The sequence below is a fragment of the Strigops habroptila genome, chromosome 8 (genome assembly GCF_004027225.2).
Source record: "Strigops habroptila isolate Jane chromosome 8, bStrHab1.2.pri, whole genome shotgun sequence".
Taxonomy (NCBI): domain Eukaryota; kingdom Metazoa; phylum Chordata; class Aves; order Psittaciformes; family Psittacidae; genus Strigops; species Strigops habroptila.
This window is the reverse complement of record NC_044284.2, coordinates 23,180,378-23,199,096: the sequence shown is the minus strand read 5'-3', so window position 1 is coordinate 23,199,096 and position 18,719 is coordinate 23,180,378. Positions and strand designations below refer to the sequence as shown.

At 35.5% G+C, this 18,719-nt stretch overlaps 1 protein-coding gene across 25 annotated transcripts in view; it reads left to right on the top strand.

Moving 5' to 3' along the window:
- The window catches only part of DLG1 (discs large MAGUK scaffold protein 1), a 160,454-nt gene that overhangs the window by 123,652 nt on the left and 18,083 nt on the right, over positions 1–18,719 (top strand). For 11 of the 25 annotated variants that reach the window (XM_030494760.2, XM_032920112.1, XM_030494763.2 and 8 more), the window contains 4 exons: positions 5,814–5,928; positions 12,425–12,601; positions 13,415–13,484; positions 18,611–18,710. In XM_030494760.2, the coding sequence (XP_030350620.1) occupies positions 5,814–5,928; positions 12,425–12,601; positions 13,415–13,484; positions 18,611–18,710 (462 nt within the window). The remainder of the gene's footprint in view (positions 1–5,813; positions 5,929–12,424; positions 12,602–13,414; positions 13,485–18,610; positions 18,711–18,719) is intronic. The other 14 variants (XM_030494769.2, XM_030494767.2, XM_030494773.2 and 11 more) reach the window with 2 other exon arrangements.

The following is an 18,719-nucleotide window of genomic DNA, read 5'->3' as shown; positions in this document are numbered from 1 at the left end:
TCTATTAAAAAAAAAAAAAAAAAAAAAAAGATCCTGCTTTGGGATATGTGGTCTTTAGTCTTCCAAACCTTTGTTCCTGCATGTTTGTACCTGGTTCTACTCATTTGCAGGTAATCCAGATTAGTCAGTTAAAGTACCTTTAAAATCAGGCCTATTAAGATTAGAAGAAGGGTTCTGCTATATATATAGTCCTGATAGATGCTATAAGGCGGCTTATACATGTTTTAATCCTTTAAAACCTCACTTCTGCTCTCTAACATAATGAATAAAATTCTTTCTTGAGTAGTGCAGGCTTTTAGAAGCTGTGAATGTGTGGTAAACCTTCAACAATATTTTTGGTGAATTCACTTCAGCAGTGACTGGACCCAGTCTCTTTCTGATTTTCACAGGCTCTGCGGGTGGTGTTCTTAACTAAATACAAATGCAATTTTTCTAATCTGTTTTGAAATACCATTGGCCTAGTCTTTCAAGTGATTAATGAGGTACAAGCTCATTACACATTAAGAGTGCAGGAAAGCCACCAATAGCGTGTGGAATACATTGTGGTCTCTCTCAGGTCTTGTTAATGAAAAATTACAAGCATTGAAGCAAAATATCTTCTCAAATATAATTTAAGATGTTTTTATTGTGGTCCATACATTCTAATAGGTAACCTCTTTGCTAGTGTCTTTGAGTGGTAGTACTAAATATGCTATACTCCACAGCCTGTTCTGCTAACTGAAATTTATAGTACAATCTGTAACAAAGAAAGGTGTGCAAAACACAAATGGTACTTACGAATTTCTCAAATACTGGGTAGTGGTACATGATTAGACTCATAAATATAACTTCAGTCATCTACATGCTGTTGTAGTCCTGCCTCAGAAGCTTAGAACTGAAAACCAGTGTAAGGTTAATACAAGATCAGTGTGGTCGTGGCCATCCTAACTCACTATCAGGCTCTGTTTCTCACTTTGTTGGCACTATGAAAAGGAAAATTGAATATTCTGAGAGTGGAGAAAAGACTATAAATCAGCAGTTATATAAAACTGTCATCACAGGAGTCCTGCTTTGGCAGATCCAGTGAGCCCTGCTAAAGAAGGGCTTTCCACAGACAGATGGGAAGAGGGAAGCAAGGGGCATACTTTTTTAATTAAAGTGAACTTTTTCAGCTCTTCGTGGGTTCAATATATGTAAGATTCTCTGCCTCACAGTGCTGTGCTGCCATCTGTTCCCTGTACACACATCTATGCTTCCTTGAGTTGCTTTTCCTTCTGTGCTGTTAGCTGAATTTTCCATTCCGTGTCGTAGTCTTCTGTTCTTTTACCCCATTTGCTAGAATGTGTGTTCCAGACCAAATTAATTTCCATTGCAACTTCTTTTTCTCTTCCCCTGCCTGTACAGACTGTTGACCATGTAGCTTTGAGTATCACTGTCCTCTTGTTGTCCAGCAGATAGGCAGTCCAGGAATGTTTCACTGGTCAGCCCCGTTCTCTGAAGGTTTGATTTCTGTTAAACATTGACATTGAAAGCATTACAATTTTCTAGGTAAAATCACTTTAGGACCTCAGGAACAGAGTAATCTTCCAGGATTTCCTAATTCCCACCCCCCACCCCCCCTTTTTTTTAATTTTTTTTTTCTTTTTGCTGTGCAATACATGCAAATGTGAAATTTAGCAAATTTAGTCTAGTTTTGCACCATCTGCTTATCCAGTATAATTCTAAAGTTTAGACTTGATCCCAGATGTATCCATCCAATGTTCTTAACAACTGATTATATGTAAACCTGAGTAGGCTTTTTTTTTTTTAATCTTTGGTGGTGGTGGGGCACTGTTGGGTAAGTGCCATGAATTGAAGCGGCAGATGCTTGTGCTTCCTCAAGCTCTGTGTTGTGATAGCAAGTACCACTCCCTCCCTGCTCCTAAACTTACTGGAAACTTTGAGAAAATTCTAGCCAAGAAGAAAGGCTGTTATTCTTGTGTTATTACTTCATTGTATTTCATGTTAGTCTTGCTGCATATTACCCTTTATTCGATGTATAGCATTAGCAGCTTTTGTAAAATTCAGAACATTACAATCAGGTTTCAGATCCTGGTTAAATTGTTACGTGAAAGGATTGAGGGTTGGATTGTGTGGTTCAGTTTTGGTTTTAATTTCATGGGGCATATGGGGGGATGTTTCTTGTGCCACCATTGTTTTTATTAAAATACCATTTCAGAATCTCAGTGTTTTCATGGCTGTGGAAATTGGAGGCATATTTGTACCAGCCTAGTCCATTTGGGTTAAAGTCAGTTTTACCTTTTCATTTAAATAGCTTTTGTCCTTTGTTTGGTTACCCTGATGACATTAGACCAGAGATCAATCATTTTCCTTCTCAGCCAAGCTCTTCATTAGCTCTTAACAAAGAAAGAGTGCCCTTTTAATCTTGCTCTCTGTGCCTGTTCCAGCTCCGAATTTCGGGAATGTTGAAGTGGAAAATAAAACTTTAAAGAAAGGTTTTATATGTGCATTGTATGTTTTTGTCACACTTAGCCATGTTGGGAGTTTATTGTGCTGTTCACTGTATTTTAGGGGGGAAAAATAAGGTCAATTTTGTCATACACATATATATGTAATATTATGCATTCCCCATAAGAAAGAATGGAATTATAAAGAAAACCATTCTCCAACATTTGGGAGAATGTTGTGGTGATAAACTGGATGAAATACGTAATTTAGGCATACAATGAAATTCTGTAAACATTGAAAATATTGGAGGATATGAGAGCACATGAAGGGGAGGTACCACTTCCCTTTGTGTTTGCCTAGTTCTCATCTCTAAATCCCTAACTACTTGCTTTCCTGTCAGAGACAAGTGTTAAGCTAAGATCATGCTTTTGTTTTTATCTAGTACTTCTGCTTTTATGTTATTTTAGCTACGGGGGCTTCTTAGAGAGTCATCTGTGTCTGGTATATCCGTTTATATAAAGTCTTCCATTAGTGTAAATTTGATGCTACTTCTCTGCAATTTGTTGCTTTTTTTTCCTCCCTTTTTTTTTTTTTTCCAGTAAGTAGTAAGGTATTACTGCAGGGATTGAGTAAAAACAGAGGTGTGGAGGTAGTTATAAATTTGCATTTTGTTTGGATTTCATTTGATACACACACACATCTCAGATAGGAGTCTGCAGTCTTGCTGCCAGCTGTTCGCTATTGATGGTCCCCTCTTACAGAGCGTGTAAGAGGGAGCAGCTGTGGACAATCTTCTGACTGTTATCTTGCAACTACTTTTCTCCATTTCATAAACTACCAGATGGTAGTTTAATAAGAGATTGAAGGCGCTGAAGACAGTTGATGTTCAACTCTTCTGAATTAAAGAGATAGAAATATAACCTCTCCTAGACAGATAAGCAGAGCGCAAAACCCCAAAATCCCAACTGTTTTTCAGCCCCAAACCCAATGATTTTGAGATTTCTATCCATCCTGTTTGTCCCAGAACCTTCTGTAAGAGGAATATAACTCAAATTTTCAGCTTGCTGTACACCAAAGAATCTCACCAGATTCCATCTGCACAGAGTGTTTAAGCTTTTCCTAAATATGACATCTCTTGGCACCCCTTCGTTTTGAACATAGAGCCTTCTCAACCTCAGCCCTTTAGTTTCCTTTTTTGCTTTATTGGTATGGTAGGAGCCTCTATGTAGAAATGATTCTCCTTCTTACTCCTACAGATGTCCCTGTCACTCATTCAGCACTTACTTTCCAGGAGTTCTGATGTGAAAAATCAAATTACTCCAGGAGACTGCAAGACCAGCAACCCAAAGATGATGTATAGGATGGATAGAGTTAAGCGATAGTAAGGAATAACCTCCCCTGTTAACTCTCGTATGTACCACATGCTACACAGGAGGGAATTGATTCTTCCAGCGGTTGACACATGATACTTTCTTAACAGAAATTCGTAGTCTTTTCCAGTATCTTTTGCAAAGAACTGCAAACGTTTTCAGTACTGAACAGGCTGTAGCACAAGAAAAAGCTTGGATTATCTGGTCTTTTCAGTACTTACCTTCCTTTCACATGGGGTGGGGCGGGGGAGGGTATCTCTTATGTCAGAAATCTCAGCTACTATTCTTATAGTATGTTTGAATGTGAAAGCTTTAATCTTCCAAAACACCCAAGAAACAGGGGGAGGCTTAACAGAGAATTTCTCAGGTATAGTGAGTAAAATGAAGTGACTTACCTAAGGCCATGCAGTACAGCAGTAGCACAGCAGGAGTATACTTCTCTCTCTGCATCCAGGTCCTTTCCCTAAAGGATATTGTTTTCTAAAAGGTGTCATTTTTTCACGTTCCTCTTAGGTTACCATGCTGTCATCTTAAATTCTTTTGCTCTTAGTGCTAGCAGTGGTATTTGTGGAAATAGTTTTTTTTTCGTTTGTCAACCAACCTCATCAGTCTGATTTAGTGCTGGTAGATTATTTGATATGGACTTTATTTGTTAAAAGGCATTCGATGCTGTTTTTAAACCTAAGATACTGTCTTAAAAACTAACAACTTTTGGTTTTAAACAACAAAACTCAAGGTTATTTAAGAGACTGTTCATATTGCCATGTTCTGGACAGGGTTAATAATAGTTGCTATTTCTTGAGCATCAGATTTATTAGTAACCTTGATGAAGTGATACATCAGAAACTGGTTCACAGAATATTCTTCCGTAACTTTTTTTTTTTCCCCTTTGGTTAGTCTGTGCTCACTGTCCGAGTTTGTGGGGAGAAAGTGCTACAGAATGTAATATGATAAATCATTCCTAGTATTTAGATAAGTGTTGAAGGAACCCTTAGTGATTTTTTTTTCAAGATTTTTTTGCATTTTAAAGCCCTCTCTATCAGTTTTGTGTTTCCTGTGTAAATTGATGCCGACAGGGAATAAGGGTGCAGCTAGGAAGAGCAGCAGAGTACCCAGTTCAGCAGCTGCTTGCTGCACACACCCTGGCTCTCCTAGTGTTGACTTGTTCTAATCTGGCATCACGTGGTCTCCTGGCGAAGGTGGTGGCTGCAGAACATTTCCTTTAGCTAGGAAGGTTTTACAAGTGGATCTGTTGATCCTGAAGTCGAAAGTATTCAACTGAAGGGAAAACTAACTTGTTTTGAGTTCATATTTTATGCTGACAGCATGTAAGTACCTCACTTCAGGAAATGTTTGTCCTGAAGAAGCTATTATTATTTTACTTGCCTGTCTTTGTAGCTAAAATCAAATGCATTTAGCTTAGTTGTAATGGTACACAGTGCTGTGTAAGAACACAATCCGTTTTTCCAGGATTAACATTGTACATAATTCTTGAGAGGGAGTTAGAATCGCTAATGCTGTTTAGAAGTGGATTGAAATTCATGCCAGAATTCTGGATTTTTTTTTTCCTTTCCTCAGCTCCAATGGAAACATTGTATTATTCAGAAGGTATTCTGCTTATTTCCCACCTTGTAGTGCTAAATTCTTTATCTAATTCAAGTCCAGTAATTTTAGAGTACAGACACTTTTCATTCCCATTTCTTTAAAATTTGAAGTATATAGTTCTTGATTATAAGCTTATTCATTTCACGTGTATGTTTTGAAGTTTTCTTTTGTCAGGTGTTAAAAATTTAGCTATATCAGTCTTTATTACTATAAAAATTATAATTATTGGTAGAAATTGTTGTCTTAATTAGAAAAAAGTAGTTACTGTAATCTATAGATTAAAACCAAATAATTTTTAATAACAGTTTGATTATTTGCTTTGTCTAATCACATTTATTTCAAATTTTATCTCAGTTAATTTAATTGCTGAAGTTCAGGGAAATTTAATTTCAATGCCTTCCTTTCTTGCAGAATACAGTCGTTTTGAAGCTAAAATACATGATTTACGGGAACAGATGATGAACAGTAGCATTAGTTCAGGATCAGGATCTTTGCGAACCAGCCAGAAGAGATCCCTCTATGTCAGGTAATGAGCTTTTTCACAGTATTGCTAGTGTGTTTTTCTGTAGACTTTGTATATTTCTGTATTTGCATTGCTAGACAATTATTTATTCATTATTGAACTTAACAAATATATATTTATATGCAAAATGTATTAAAAATAAAGCTTATTTTTGATCAGTTAATAGAATGGTTAAAAAAAGAAGTAATTGCCACGAGAACCCTGTATGAGTGCTGTTACTTGCTTTTTGTCTTGCCTCAGAGATCATAATCTTCCAGCAAAAACATTCTGCAAGTCAGTGTATGTGTAAAGTCTTAATAAATTGCTTAATTCAGTTTGAGTTTTTGTGACAATAGTCTTCATATTCTTCCTTGTTCAGTTTTTGAGTTCAGATTTGTCTCCGTTTACTTAAGCTTTGACATGCTTCCATCTTATTTCCTTTAGCTTTATTTGTATTCTCAGCTTGTATTAAGAAAACTTATTTCTAGATCCGATGGCATTTTGTTACAGCATATTTTCCATGGTAGCCAAGAGAGCAAATGCATCAAATCAAATGAACTGAATAATCTTCAATAATTTATTCATATAAAATTAAACATAAAAAAGGTTAAAAGGAAGTTGAAGTATAAAAGAGCACGAAGCAGTTAAGAAAATAGGTGGTTTCACTGGGAAATTGTGGCAAGGTGCATCTCATTAATGTGCCAGCTAAATCCTACATCAGTTATCATACACTGATACAGCATAATATTTCAAGTAAGGAGTGTGGGGGAAAAGGGTTGCATTTTTAAGAATAATGATTGAGTTCCCCAAACCAGCTCATCGCTGGATTGAATAAGGGCCAGCAGTAGCATCTTGGCAGGGTCCAGACCATTTTAGTAGAGGAGATTAAGCTTCAGTAATGCTGGTTCTCAGGTTAAACTTGGTTTAAAATGTTGTAGGACCTTGCTGCCATACCTGCTGAAATGCTGGGCTCAGGTGGTTTTGACTTTTCCCATCCAAAGCAGATACTATTTTGTTCATGGTGCTATGTCTGTTGAGCTATGGGATAGGAAGCAAGTATTACCTGAGTCAGTACATCTATGCTCAGTAAAGTCTCAGTCCTTTACAACCTATTTTTGAAGGCTTTGAAACAAATGTCCTCATACAGGACTTCTGTTTAGATTGACTATAACATATACTTCTTAAGTTTTGATCTATTATTTTAGTAGCATTACCTGGGGGGTTGTTTTGTTGGTTTTTGTTTTTCTTTTTTTTCCTTTTTTGATTGGTTGGGTTTTGTGGGGTGGGTTGGTTTTTTTTTTTTTTTGTAGTTTGCCTTAAATATTTTTTGGGGTCAAAATTTAAAACTCTAAGGATAAATGCCTTAAGTACTAAGCATAAGTGCTTGATGTCAGAGTTATCCATGTCTTAGAATTTCTACAGGTAGGTGTACATATGGATATTGTGGTGAGATCTTCCTCCTTTCTGTAATCCCAAGATTTATTGCTTTAGCCCTCATCATATAACTAAGCCTAAACAATTCTAAATGCTTTTCTTTTGCTTGGTTACCTATAGCCTGATTAGGTTCTAAACCGCTTATGCTCATGTTCACACGTTGGTCTGATATTTTAAGCCACTGGCAAGCATTTTGTGTTTATGTAGCTATTATTCCACTGGTGGAAGTCGTTGAGCTTTTGACTTTGCCAGCTGCTGCAGAAAATGCAGCCTTCCCCAGGTTGTTGGCAGAAAGGCTTTTAAGACTGGGTAATCAGCCTTATTAAAAGTCAGAACAAAAATCTAAAATGCAAAAATTCTTCAGGAAAAGTACTTTCCACCCACATTTCCAAACAGAGGGTGCTGCTAGGGCTTTTGAGATCTACTCTTGTCATCACACCAAAAGATGCCAAAGATTGGTAGGCTGCTCAGTATACACAGGATGGGTTCACATCTGTTCTGTCTGGTTTCTGATGTAATTTTGACCTCACTGAAGTAAGTTTTATGAATCTTTTCACATAGTGCTAGATACTGACAGAACATGTTAGTTATCCAGCCTCTTCCTTCTTATATAAGTCACTCTGGTATGAGCATTCTGTACTCTTAATTGTATCAATTCAAAGCCTATTTTAGTAACTGAAGTTATCTTTTTTTCTGTAATATTTGGTTTTGGATTTTCCTTAAAGGATTCCAGTTATATAACATAATGCTGAATTGAATGGTAAATCCAACAGTGAAATGTTTGTAGGCATTCAACCACAATTGCAGAAAACGTATCAAATAAAAACACTCTGAAACTAATAATCTCTGGTGATTCCTCAAAATCGTGGTAACAAAATAGCAAGTAGTATCAGCTACATCCTTGTGTCCCTGTAACTGAAACTTGGTATCTTTATGAATAGTCTGCCTGTAAACAGTGTTTTGGGAGTGTTATATTATATTAAGGAAAAGATTATTGTGTTTGCCTGAAAATACAATTTGAAGTAAAATGGGAGATTTTTGTTCTTAATTGTATGTATATCAGTATATGGTGAGTAGCAATTTAACAAACACTCCTTGGAGGGAAATACAAATATAGCAATTCAGCAGCAAACTCTTCATTTGTGCATGTAATACTTCCCCCCTCTTCTCCTCCTCCCCCCCCCCCGACTAATTAAGATGTACTGATTTAATGGCCTTCCCTTATTTTTGCTTCATATTTCTTTTGATCTTTACTGTAAGAGGAGAGAGATTCTCACAATATTTTGATTTTGCATCTGAATTATATCTATATGCTGTTCTCCTTCAACTGCAGATGCAAAAAGCGAATGTGAAAAGATGAGATACCTCAGTGGTATCAAGCTTTTATGATAATGTGTTGATAGGGAGTAAGCTTGTTCCATATTTTATCTCATCTTGGATGCCAAATCTCAGTCTGTGCAATGTGCGTAGAATTCAAAACTGAAAATTACTTTTCTCTTTATGCATTTTTCTGGCATGATACATTTTTAAATTCAAACAATGGTGGTGATTTCTGCTAGAGTCAGAGCAGAAAATGGTTATGTGTCAAAGTGGAATAAGCTTTACAGTTTTAAAATCATTATGAAATCCTAACTAAATCAATTGAAAAAAATAAGATCTGGCATTAACACTAGGCCTGAAAAGTGTACTTGCCTGCAGGAGGAGCTTAGTTGGGCATTCCTGTGTTATTCTGCTAGTTCAAACATCTAGTTTCAAACAGCTTTCCTAAAAACTCAGAGAGAAACAGAGAACCTCCTTTATAACCTGAACTTCATTCATTCTGAAGTGGTAAGATTAGTTCATGTTTCATGAAATAATACACAGAGATGCTTTTGCTGCAGGAATTGCTTTGTTCAGCAAGAATACCCTAAAAGAAGAAATGCGTCAGAAGAACTTGATCAGCAGCCTATGATACTGAAAGTAATGAGTGTAGCCAGGTAAAAAGATGTTCTGGAAAATTTGGCACTGTTAACACAGCCATTAAATTTTTGGCTTTGAAACATAAGCACTCATGAAGCACGCAACAACTTCAGTTTCTGTAGACTTGTAAATGGAGGAACCAGGTTACCTTTTTTAGTGCTGAGTAGTGGCTGAGTAATACAAGGTAAAATGAAAGGGAGGATGCAGTGCTTTCTCTGTAAAGTAATTTTTAGGAGTAGTTGATCAGAAATACCAAATTTATCTTTAAGTAACTTTGTGTTTATAACTTACGCTAAATAAATGTATATTGTATTGTTACAATATTGTTACTGTTACGTAAATAAATTTATATGGTATTGTTAGTACCATGTATTAACATGTAATAAAAGTCTACATACAGGGAGTTAATAAAGGAAATTTTTTTTATATACCAGTCTGTAGAAAAATATGTCATCTTGGCTGTGAAATGAGTTCTCATTTGGTGACTTGCCAGGCATACAGGAAAGGCCATGCTAATCAGTTGGAATCCAAAGAGATTTTTGTTAATTCTGTTTGCTTTTTGGCTCATTTGTTTTATCATTACCAGTTCCTGGTGTTCCTCTAAATTTTAGTGCAGAAGTTGTCACTACTGTGTGGTACTCTTAATTCATCTTATTATAAAACAATCTTTATCATCTTTGACTTTGTTCTCCAATAAAACTATTTTTCTTGAAGTGCCCTCACCAGAGGAGAAGTATTTGATGAAAGAGCCTTTCATTGTTCAAGAACTATTCTGTGTAACCATTTATCTAGTTTGAAGAGCACATATTGATAGTATGTTTTTATGCATTTGTGCTTCTATTTCAGTCTTAAGAATTTTTTTTTTCTCATGCAGTCAACACAACTGTTAATGCTGTTAGGCCCAGTTAACTGCTCATATTTTATGTTCAAACTAGAATTTAGAAATAGTGCCGGTAGAAATCACTGCTTGAATGCTAACAAGAATTCTCAGGAAATAAATTTCATGGTGCATTTATTTAAGTCAGTGAAAATGTATACAACTTGAATCTGCATGAAAAGCATGGAGTATGTGCAATTTATTTTGAGACACGGAATGATGCTTGTCCAGATTTCTTCTTGAACGAATACATGCAAAATGAATCTGGAGGAATAATTACTGGGTGTATAATTTTCTTACCTACAGTATTCAGGCTATTTCAAAGAAGAAGAGGGTTCTATTTTTTTAAAAAGAATTGGGATGTTTCAAGTATGTTATGGAATTAAACTAAAACATCTTATAGTGGAAGTTGCACTACTGAAGGAAGGTTATATTTCAACCTCCAAGCTATTTCAAAATTGAAAGCCTAGATTTTATTATAAATTCAACAAATTAAAAGTATTGCATATTTAGATATAGGGCTTTGTGCATCATGAGAGTAAATATTTCTAAGCTATTTTAAAATTTATGTCTTATTCTAGACATCTTAGAAAGTATTTGTTAAAACTTTCAACCCTTTTTGAAAAGTTTGTGATACTTTTTATGGCCCAAGAAAGGCATGGGGTCTCAGACAACTCTGATTTTGCGGTAGACCTTATGCTAAAGATAAATTGATCTGACAGAAAATTTTGAACTTTTTCTCTGTAAGCAATTTGTCATGAACAAATACAATTCAAACCCAAAGATATGCACTCAGTTCTTTAGAAAGGCAAAATTCACAAAGCTAAAATAAGTTTTGAAGCAAACAGTTCCAACAGGTACTTACATGGGTTATTAAAAAAAAAAATAATCAGAGACATTAAAAATCTAGCAGAAAAAGGTACATAAGATCAGTGTTCAGCATGAAGAAACAAACTGAATTTGGACAAGGAAAAGGGCACCATTTTAATATCATTACATTGTAATCTATTGATGCTACTTTGTGATGGACTTGGTATCAAGTCTCTAAATCGAAATAGGGTATCGTTTAGAAAGTTCATCACTGACAAACATGGCCTTACAAATGAAATCAAGTCGAGGTTTTTTTGGCCTGGGTCATACAGGCACTTCTTGCCTTACATGGTTGAGGTTCATGCACTGACTTCAAATGTAAAATAGGAGTCCTTTCTAAGACATAATCTTAGGAGTATCTCTTACACTTTGGTAAGAGGCTCCTGTCACCATTCATTTTCACATCCTCACAAAATGCTCAATTGTGCTGGGAGAAAAATACTGCGGGTCTCTTCAGTTCCTCAGAAAACTGATCCAGACATAAAATGAACTAACAGGGAGAAAACAAATTAGTTTTAACCCAGATCATTTCCACGGTGTGGTGGACCATGTGCATTTCTGGACAATTGTGCTTTCATAAGCAAAACTGGGGGTGGGGGTAGGAGGAAAGGAGTCCGTGCAAAGCAAGATCTGGGTAATAGCAGACTTGCATAAACCAACCTTGCTGGCAAAGGGAATATTAATAAAACTAGTCACGCAGCTGGTGTTCAGGTATTGCTGGTGCCTATTATTTGAAAATAGGCACTTAGAAAATCCTTGGAAGAAAAGATGAGATTATCTTCTAATGGTTGGGAATTTTCCAAAAGAATGCACATAAGGTTCTTTAGGCACAATAACGAAGTTGTTGGGGGTTGGTTTTTGGTTTTTTGTTTGCTTGCGGGTTTTTTTTCTCTGAGCAGGATATCGACTTTCATTTTAAAGAAATTAAGTTTCAATTTAAAGAAATTTTTATTTACTAAAGTAATTCCAATTTATAATTTTATACAAACCAGGGTACATTACAGAACTTTAAACAATGCTGTATGCTTCAAATACTTGCTTGCCTTTTTTATCCTAGGCTGACATGTAACTTGCTCTGTGCTAAGTACATAATTGAATTGCAGGAGGCATCTGCTGTAGACCTGTTGTAAAGAACTAGTTTTGCTCTGGATTAAGTTTGTTCTCAATCATTAAAACCTAGAAATGTGTATGAATACTGTACTACATATTGTCTTTGTGTGTTGTATATGAGAGAGTGCATTCAGCCGTCTTGTTTTAAGCAGCTGTCGGAATGAGGCAATCATTTATGAACACAGGCAGCTTGCTTCATATTTTGTGCTATTCATACTCCCCTGTTTTTTTCCTTGCTTTTTCAATGTCTTATTTTTATTCTCATTGTAGAGCTCTTTTTGATTATGACAAGACTAAAGATAGTGGCCTTCCCAGTCAAGGATTGAATTTCAAATTTGGTGATATTCTCCATGTCATTAATGCTTCTGATGATGAATGGTGGCAAGCACGGCAGGTAACTCCAGATGGAGAAAGTGATGAAATTGGAGTTATCCCTAGCAAACGCAGGTATGTCATATTTCGTTACTTTGACTTGTCTACTATTAAATGTCTGATATGATTAATGCATATATTACATATGCTTTGCTCTTTGTTGTTAATTCTTTACCACATAAGCCACTAGTTTGTTGGGTTTATTTGGTTTTAAATAATGTGTAGTGGGATTCTGACTAACTTAACGAGAAGTTTGATAAAATCCTATTTAGCCTTAGGAGTTGCATTCTGAAGTTGATAAAGGTGGTACAAGTCCATTTCTCTGTTCTCACTGTAAGCGAGGTATGGGCTTAATGACATTAGATATGGGTTTAATAACATTACACCATTTATGTATGAAAAGGTGCAAAGGTGCAAAAAATCTGAATTTAATTTTATTCAAATCATGATAATATCATGAATTCTTTCTACACAGAACCCAGGAAACTGTTAAATCTTTCTTGGGTGGCCAGAGTAAATGGGATGAGGTGTTTGTTGGCATACTAGAAACCCAAATAAGAGATAAGGTGCTCCTAATCGTAATATCTGCTGTTGACTCATAATTGAGGCTGTTCATTTACTATGTCATGTTTTCTCTTTGCACCCTCTGGGTTTATTGAATCTATATAATCACAAAATACTCCAATACCCTCAAAGCTCATTACTTGAGAAATAATACCTTACTTTTCCAATACAGTTTGCCATTAGCGTGCTTCTGTTTTCTGGTGTCATCAGCAATAAAAATCTATCCTACAAAAGGTACACCTGTATGCTTACATTGTAACAAGTAGTAACTTGAAGTTCAGGAATGTTGCTGATTTACCATTTTTGTGTATGTTTTTGTGGTAGAGTTGAGAAAAAAGAACGAGCCCGTTTAAAGACAGTGAAATTCAATTCCAAAACAAGAGGAGATAAAGGGGTGAGTTAATGAAGTGCTAATTACATCTGGCATTGTGAATGGTAACCTTTTTCAGTGGTTTATGTCAGACTCGGTTTCAGATTTTAATGAAAAGATAAAATTCTGTCAAATAGAAAAATAAAACAATTCTCAGCACCAAAGCAAACTTTAATTGCCAAAACAGTGCAAATCGTTTAAAGAATAAGCTTATAAATATATATTCTCATTGATACTGTAAGGTAATAGGAGTTGTAGATACTAATCATGTATTGAATAGTGCCATTTCTAACAGCTCTGCAAGTGCTGTTTATAAAGCAGTTTAGTCCTTTAGTATGGTAATACAGATTGTATTCCAGGACTCCCTTTTTTGGGGAAGGGGCTTACTACCAATTTTCAGGAAAAGTAAACTGTTTTTTTTCATTAAGGTATTTATTCTTAATGCGTCTAGAAGACAAGGAAGTAAAGCTCAACAGAGTCCCTATGACGAAATGAGGTTTTACAATGTACTCAGTAGGGAGACAGAATAAATTAACTTCTTTTTTACAATCATGGATGTAGAAGCTTTAAAGAATTTCATGCAAGGGCATAGGCCAACAAAAACTCAAAGCTCGCGCCATTGCTGCCCAGAATCAGTCTCCGTCTCGCAGCTGTTTTTTTTCACCGCTGCTCTCTTGGCACGAATACCAATGTGGCTGGGCACGAATCATACAAAGTAGCCAATGTCGATGAAAAATAACCCAATCCAAAAGAAATCCTGGTTTTCAGTTTAGTCAGTCCCTTGATGCAGTTCACTGCACAATATGCAATCCCTGTCCCAGTACACATGATGGGAATGACTGGTGAGAAAGCAGAGTAGCTACTTAAGTACTAATAGGAATGTTTGTAGCCGAAATTATAGCAGTTTCATAATGGTACAGCAGCCAAATTTGTTTTTTTACTATTTTGAGGGTGTGGTTTTTCTGCAATGTTTTGGTCGTTTTGACATGTGAGAAACAATTTCACAACCTCGCAATTTCTACCAATAGTGTATAACTAGTAATTTCAAGACTTAGGTATATGCATTTTAGATGTAAGAGCTTTCTAAAGTAATAATATACTGTCATTTTAAAAATTCTGAAACATGCTCTAAGCTTCTGAGGAAGCTATTTCTTAAATAGTGATTATTATTTTAATAGCACTAATGCTGTAACGTAAGTCAGTCATTATTGTAAATCCCAAAGATTCCTTTAACTCATTTATTTCGACATTTTTATTACTTCAAAACCCACATATATAAAATACTAAAGCTTCAATACTTCATCCTGATAGTGTAGGACTTTAAAGACTGTTGAATCCATATGTACATCCCTCTGCTAAGTAGCAAAGGTTTCAGTTTAGTTTATTAATGAAGAAAATGTCATGCTGTTTTCTGGAAGTATTTGTTTAAAAGGAAATCAATATTTAGTTATTTTCTGATGAACAATTACAGTACTGCTTTTGAGGGTTCAGTGGATTATTTGCAGTTTTTTTCTGTTTTGGTGCACTTATATTTTGGTATTGGGATAGTGTTATCACTTTGTAATTTTTAACCTGATCATTTTTATAATTTGAGTTCACTTTTTAGAGGTCACAACAAAAAATGGCTTAAATACTTCTGCTTATTTTAATTACATGAAGTAATTTTTCAAATGTTACCATGTTCTTTGAAAGATAATTGCATGGTTTTGTAGTGTGTACAAATAAACTGGAAACAATTAATTAACGATCTATTTGAAGCACCATTTTGACAATAGCAGAGTTAGTGCACAGTTGCTGTGTACTAGCGTAGCACCAAAGATATGCATGGAATACTGAGTGGAAAAGCAACTACGCTTGCCATTGATAGACAACTGCAGTTCCTTTTCTTTAGTAACATTTCATTTTGCAAACACGCTTACACCGTTCACAATCTTTTGCTTCAGCTGTAAATGTTTTAACATCATGATTTCTCCTTATGGTATTCTTCCTGTATTCGTCATGATGATATTTTTTTTCACTAAGTTGTCTACACCATACGTGTCCTAACGGACTGTGTCCCTTCCTGTGTCTGTATATTATAATACTTCATGGACAGGATGAAATACCAACTTTGTACAATTACTCAAAATTTCTACATTAAAACCTTAAAGATAACCCTACTGATGGCAAACATTAAAATCCATGTTCCTTTCATTCTAAGGAAAGCTAAAGAATCTGGAGCAGAAATGGTTTAATTTTTCATGTTTGTTTCTTTCATATACACATTTATCTCACTTTCTGTGCTGCTTCTGTTTGAATACATTCTTGCTTATGATGCCTGTTTATGATTTGCAGTGGGCTTATGAAAAATTTAATACAGTTACTGTGCATTTTCAACTAATAAGCAATACTCTCTAGCTTTTTATGATCATGATATCTTTTAAAAATAATCTTTTGGCTAATCTTTAATGCAAAATCAGTATAATATTAGTTTTATTTTCTCTTTTTTGGCAATGGAACTGACTCTGACCATTATACATGCAGTATATAAAATTTAATGTTAGTTCAGTAAGATTTAGTGAATACTGAACAAAGATAAAATAATTATGGTTATGAAATATTTTCACAACTAAAATGAAGAGCACAATTATGTTTTATGAAGTACAGTAAATCAGCCACTCCTTTTATTTTAACTGTACAAACTGAAGAGTCTCACCACCTCAGTTAAATTGCACCATTTTAGCTTTGTTACATTTTTTTCCCCTGTTCTTTTTCTCAAACTGAGGGGCTTCTCCAAATGGAACAATTACATAGCTGTGGGACTTCCACTTTTTAAAATTCATGTTACAGTATTTTGCAGTATACTCAGCAAAGATCTCCTCTGGGCACATATTTCTTTGTTGCCCTTGTTCTGTAGATTATATTAACCTTTCTGGTTGTGAGAAGTCAATTGCAATGACTTGTTGACTTCAGATAAAGGTCAGGAGGACTATAACCTAAAACCTTACCCATGCCAACTATGGTTCCTGCAAGCATATGATTGGCTCGAATCCAGTTCTTTTGTCCATATGTCAGGTTGATAATTTACCAATTCTTACAGTGGAATGACAGTTCTAGTGAACACAGATGCCAGCCAATTAAAGGTTTTCCTACTTAACACAGTATTGCTGTTTCCAGAGCTCGGTGTCACTGTGCTCCCATGATACCATGTCCCTCTTTAACACCTGGTAATCTTAAGTAATTAAAAAACAAAAACAAAAACCAAAAAACCCCACAGTAGTAATGAAGATATCCTTGAATGTTTCAGTATCTGGTACTGCCAAGCAAGTCTGTATTAAAACAGATGGCAAGAAGGATTGTCAATACTGTAGCAGGATGCAGCTTTTGTATTGCACTACAGGCCTTCTCTTTAGGAAGGCCAAATGCTAGTTTTGTAACTGCACCAAAGAAGGTGGCCAGCTGTTTGTCCTGTTTGACCCCTAGTTGTTACTATATTTCATTCCATACTTAGTGCTGGTAGAGAAGATAATGTATCTTATCTTTGGGAACTGTGTTGCATATAATAGAGGAAGATGAGCTCGCACTGGCTGAAGGCAGACAATTACTTGAAAGTTGGCATGCTCCAAATTTTAGAAATAGCTGCGAATAGTCTTTAATGTATGAATTAAAAATGCGCATTTTTTTTAAGTAGCCTTTTAAAAAATGATTCTGTGGAAGTTTTATTACTTCCTGCTGCACGTGGGCTCTGCTTAGAAATCAGCAGTCGCCCTGCAGCATAGGGTCTCAACACCAAGATGGGCGTTTTCTTACTTTTTTCTATTACTTCCCATAATAGAGTTTCTGCAAGCCAAATGACAAAAACACGGTAAATTTTCATGTCTTGGCAAAACTGATCAGATGATTTGTGCCTAAAGATGGAAAGAAATTTCAGCTGGCTTCAAGTTAGCTGGATTAGTTCTAATGCAGGGCATAACTGCAGTAAAAAGTTTACTGATTATTTGTACATGGAGTTTCTTTATTGTCATAGAACAGTAAATTAAAGGTGCTGTAGTCACATAATGTCTTGAGCAGAAGATATGGCAGATGTTACTAAATTCTGTGTTAATTATACCTGTAGATGTACATGAATGAAAATACATTGATGCTCTCCATCACTAAGACAAGGAGCACCGTAATAATTTATATTCAGATGGGTGGGTATGTATATGTGTACATAGGTAACTCTAGAAATTGTTGTAGCAACTGAGATGCAGAAATTCTTCAGCAACACAAGCAGCTAATGTCAAAAGTTGCTGAACATAAGCCTTGGACATACAGTTTTTTATATGGTAGTTCTCTATAATTGCTACAGGGGAAAAAAAAAGGAAATTAGTTAATATCTTTTGGAAATTAATCTTGGTATTGGGATGCAGACTTATGTAGAGGAAAATAATTTCTTTCATCAAACTTGCAATGAATTGAAATTGTGAAAGATTGAAACAAGTACGGGTTTGTTTTGGTGGTTTTGATTGGGTTTTTTTTTTCTTATTGTTTAGATACTTTAGCTAGACACATTTCTATTTTTCCTATTTTCCTATTTTACTGTTATTTAGTTTTATCATAAGAACATTCAGTACAATGCCAGCTTTTAGCTTCCATTTTCCTTTGTTATTTAACATTTGTCACCAGGGTACTTACAGTTTTGCTTTTGCAAATGGGTAACACTGGCAGATGCTTCTGGTGTGCTGTTACAATGTCAGTTGTTCGCAAAAGCTTGTTTAAAGCCTCAGCATTTTTTTTTTTTTTTTAAATACTGTAATCTCTATATTAGATAATATCAGTGATTGCATTGACTTTGAGCTCATTATGGTTTGGCCATCTTCTAGCGGTCTAGTTTTTTCACATCTTTTTACACTCCCAGGAAGCCTAAATTTGTGACGTACAGGTCAGGCCATATAGGACGAACCAGCGTCCCAGTTCTCTCAGTACATGTGAAGCATGTTAAATAGGGAGGGTGTGAGCAAAGCTATGATCCCAATCTCTATTTTTAATGAGCTGAGAAGATAGTGTTAAACTAAATATGCACTGCATAATGTGGTTATAGGAGTCAGCTTCCACAAAGCTGCTGGTCTGGGCCTTTGTTCACACAGACATTAGACATCCTTTGTTTTGCCCCTCCTTCTCTTCTTCAGCAGTCATTCAATGACAAGCGTAAAAAGAACCTCTTTTCCCGAAAATTTCCCTTCTACAAGAACAAGGACCAGAGTGAGCAGGAAACCAGTGATATTGACCGTAAGTATG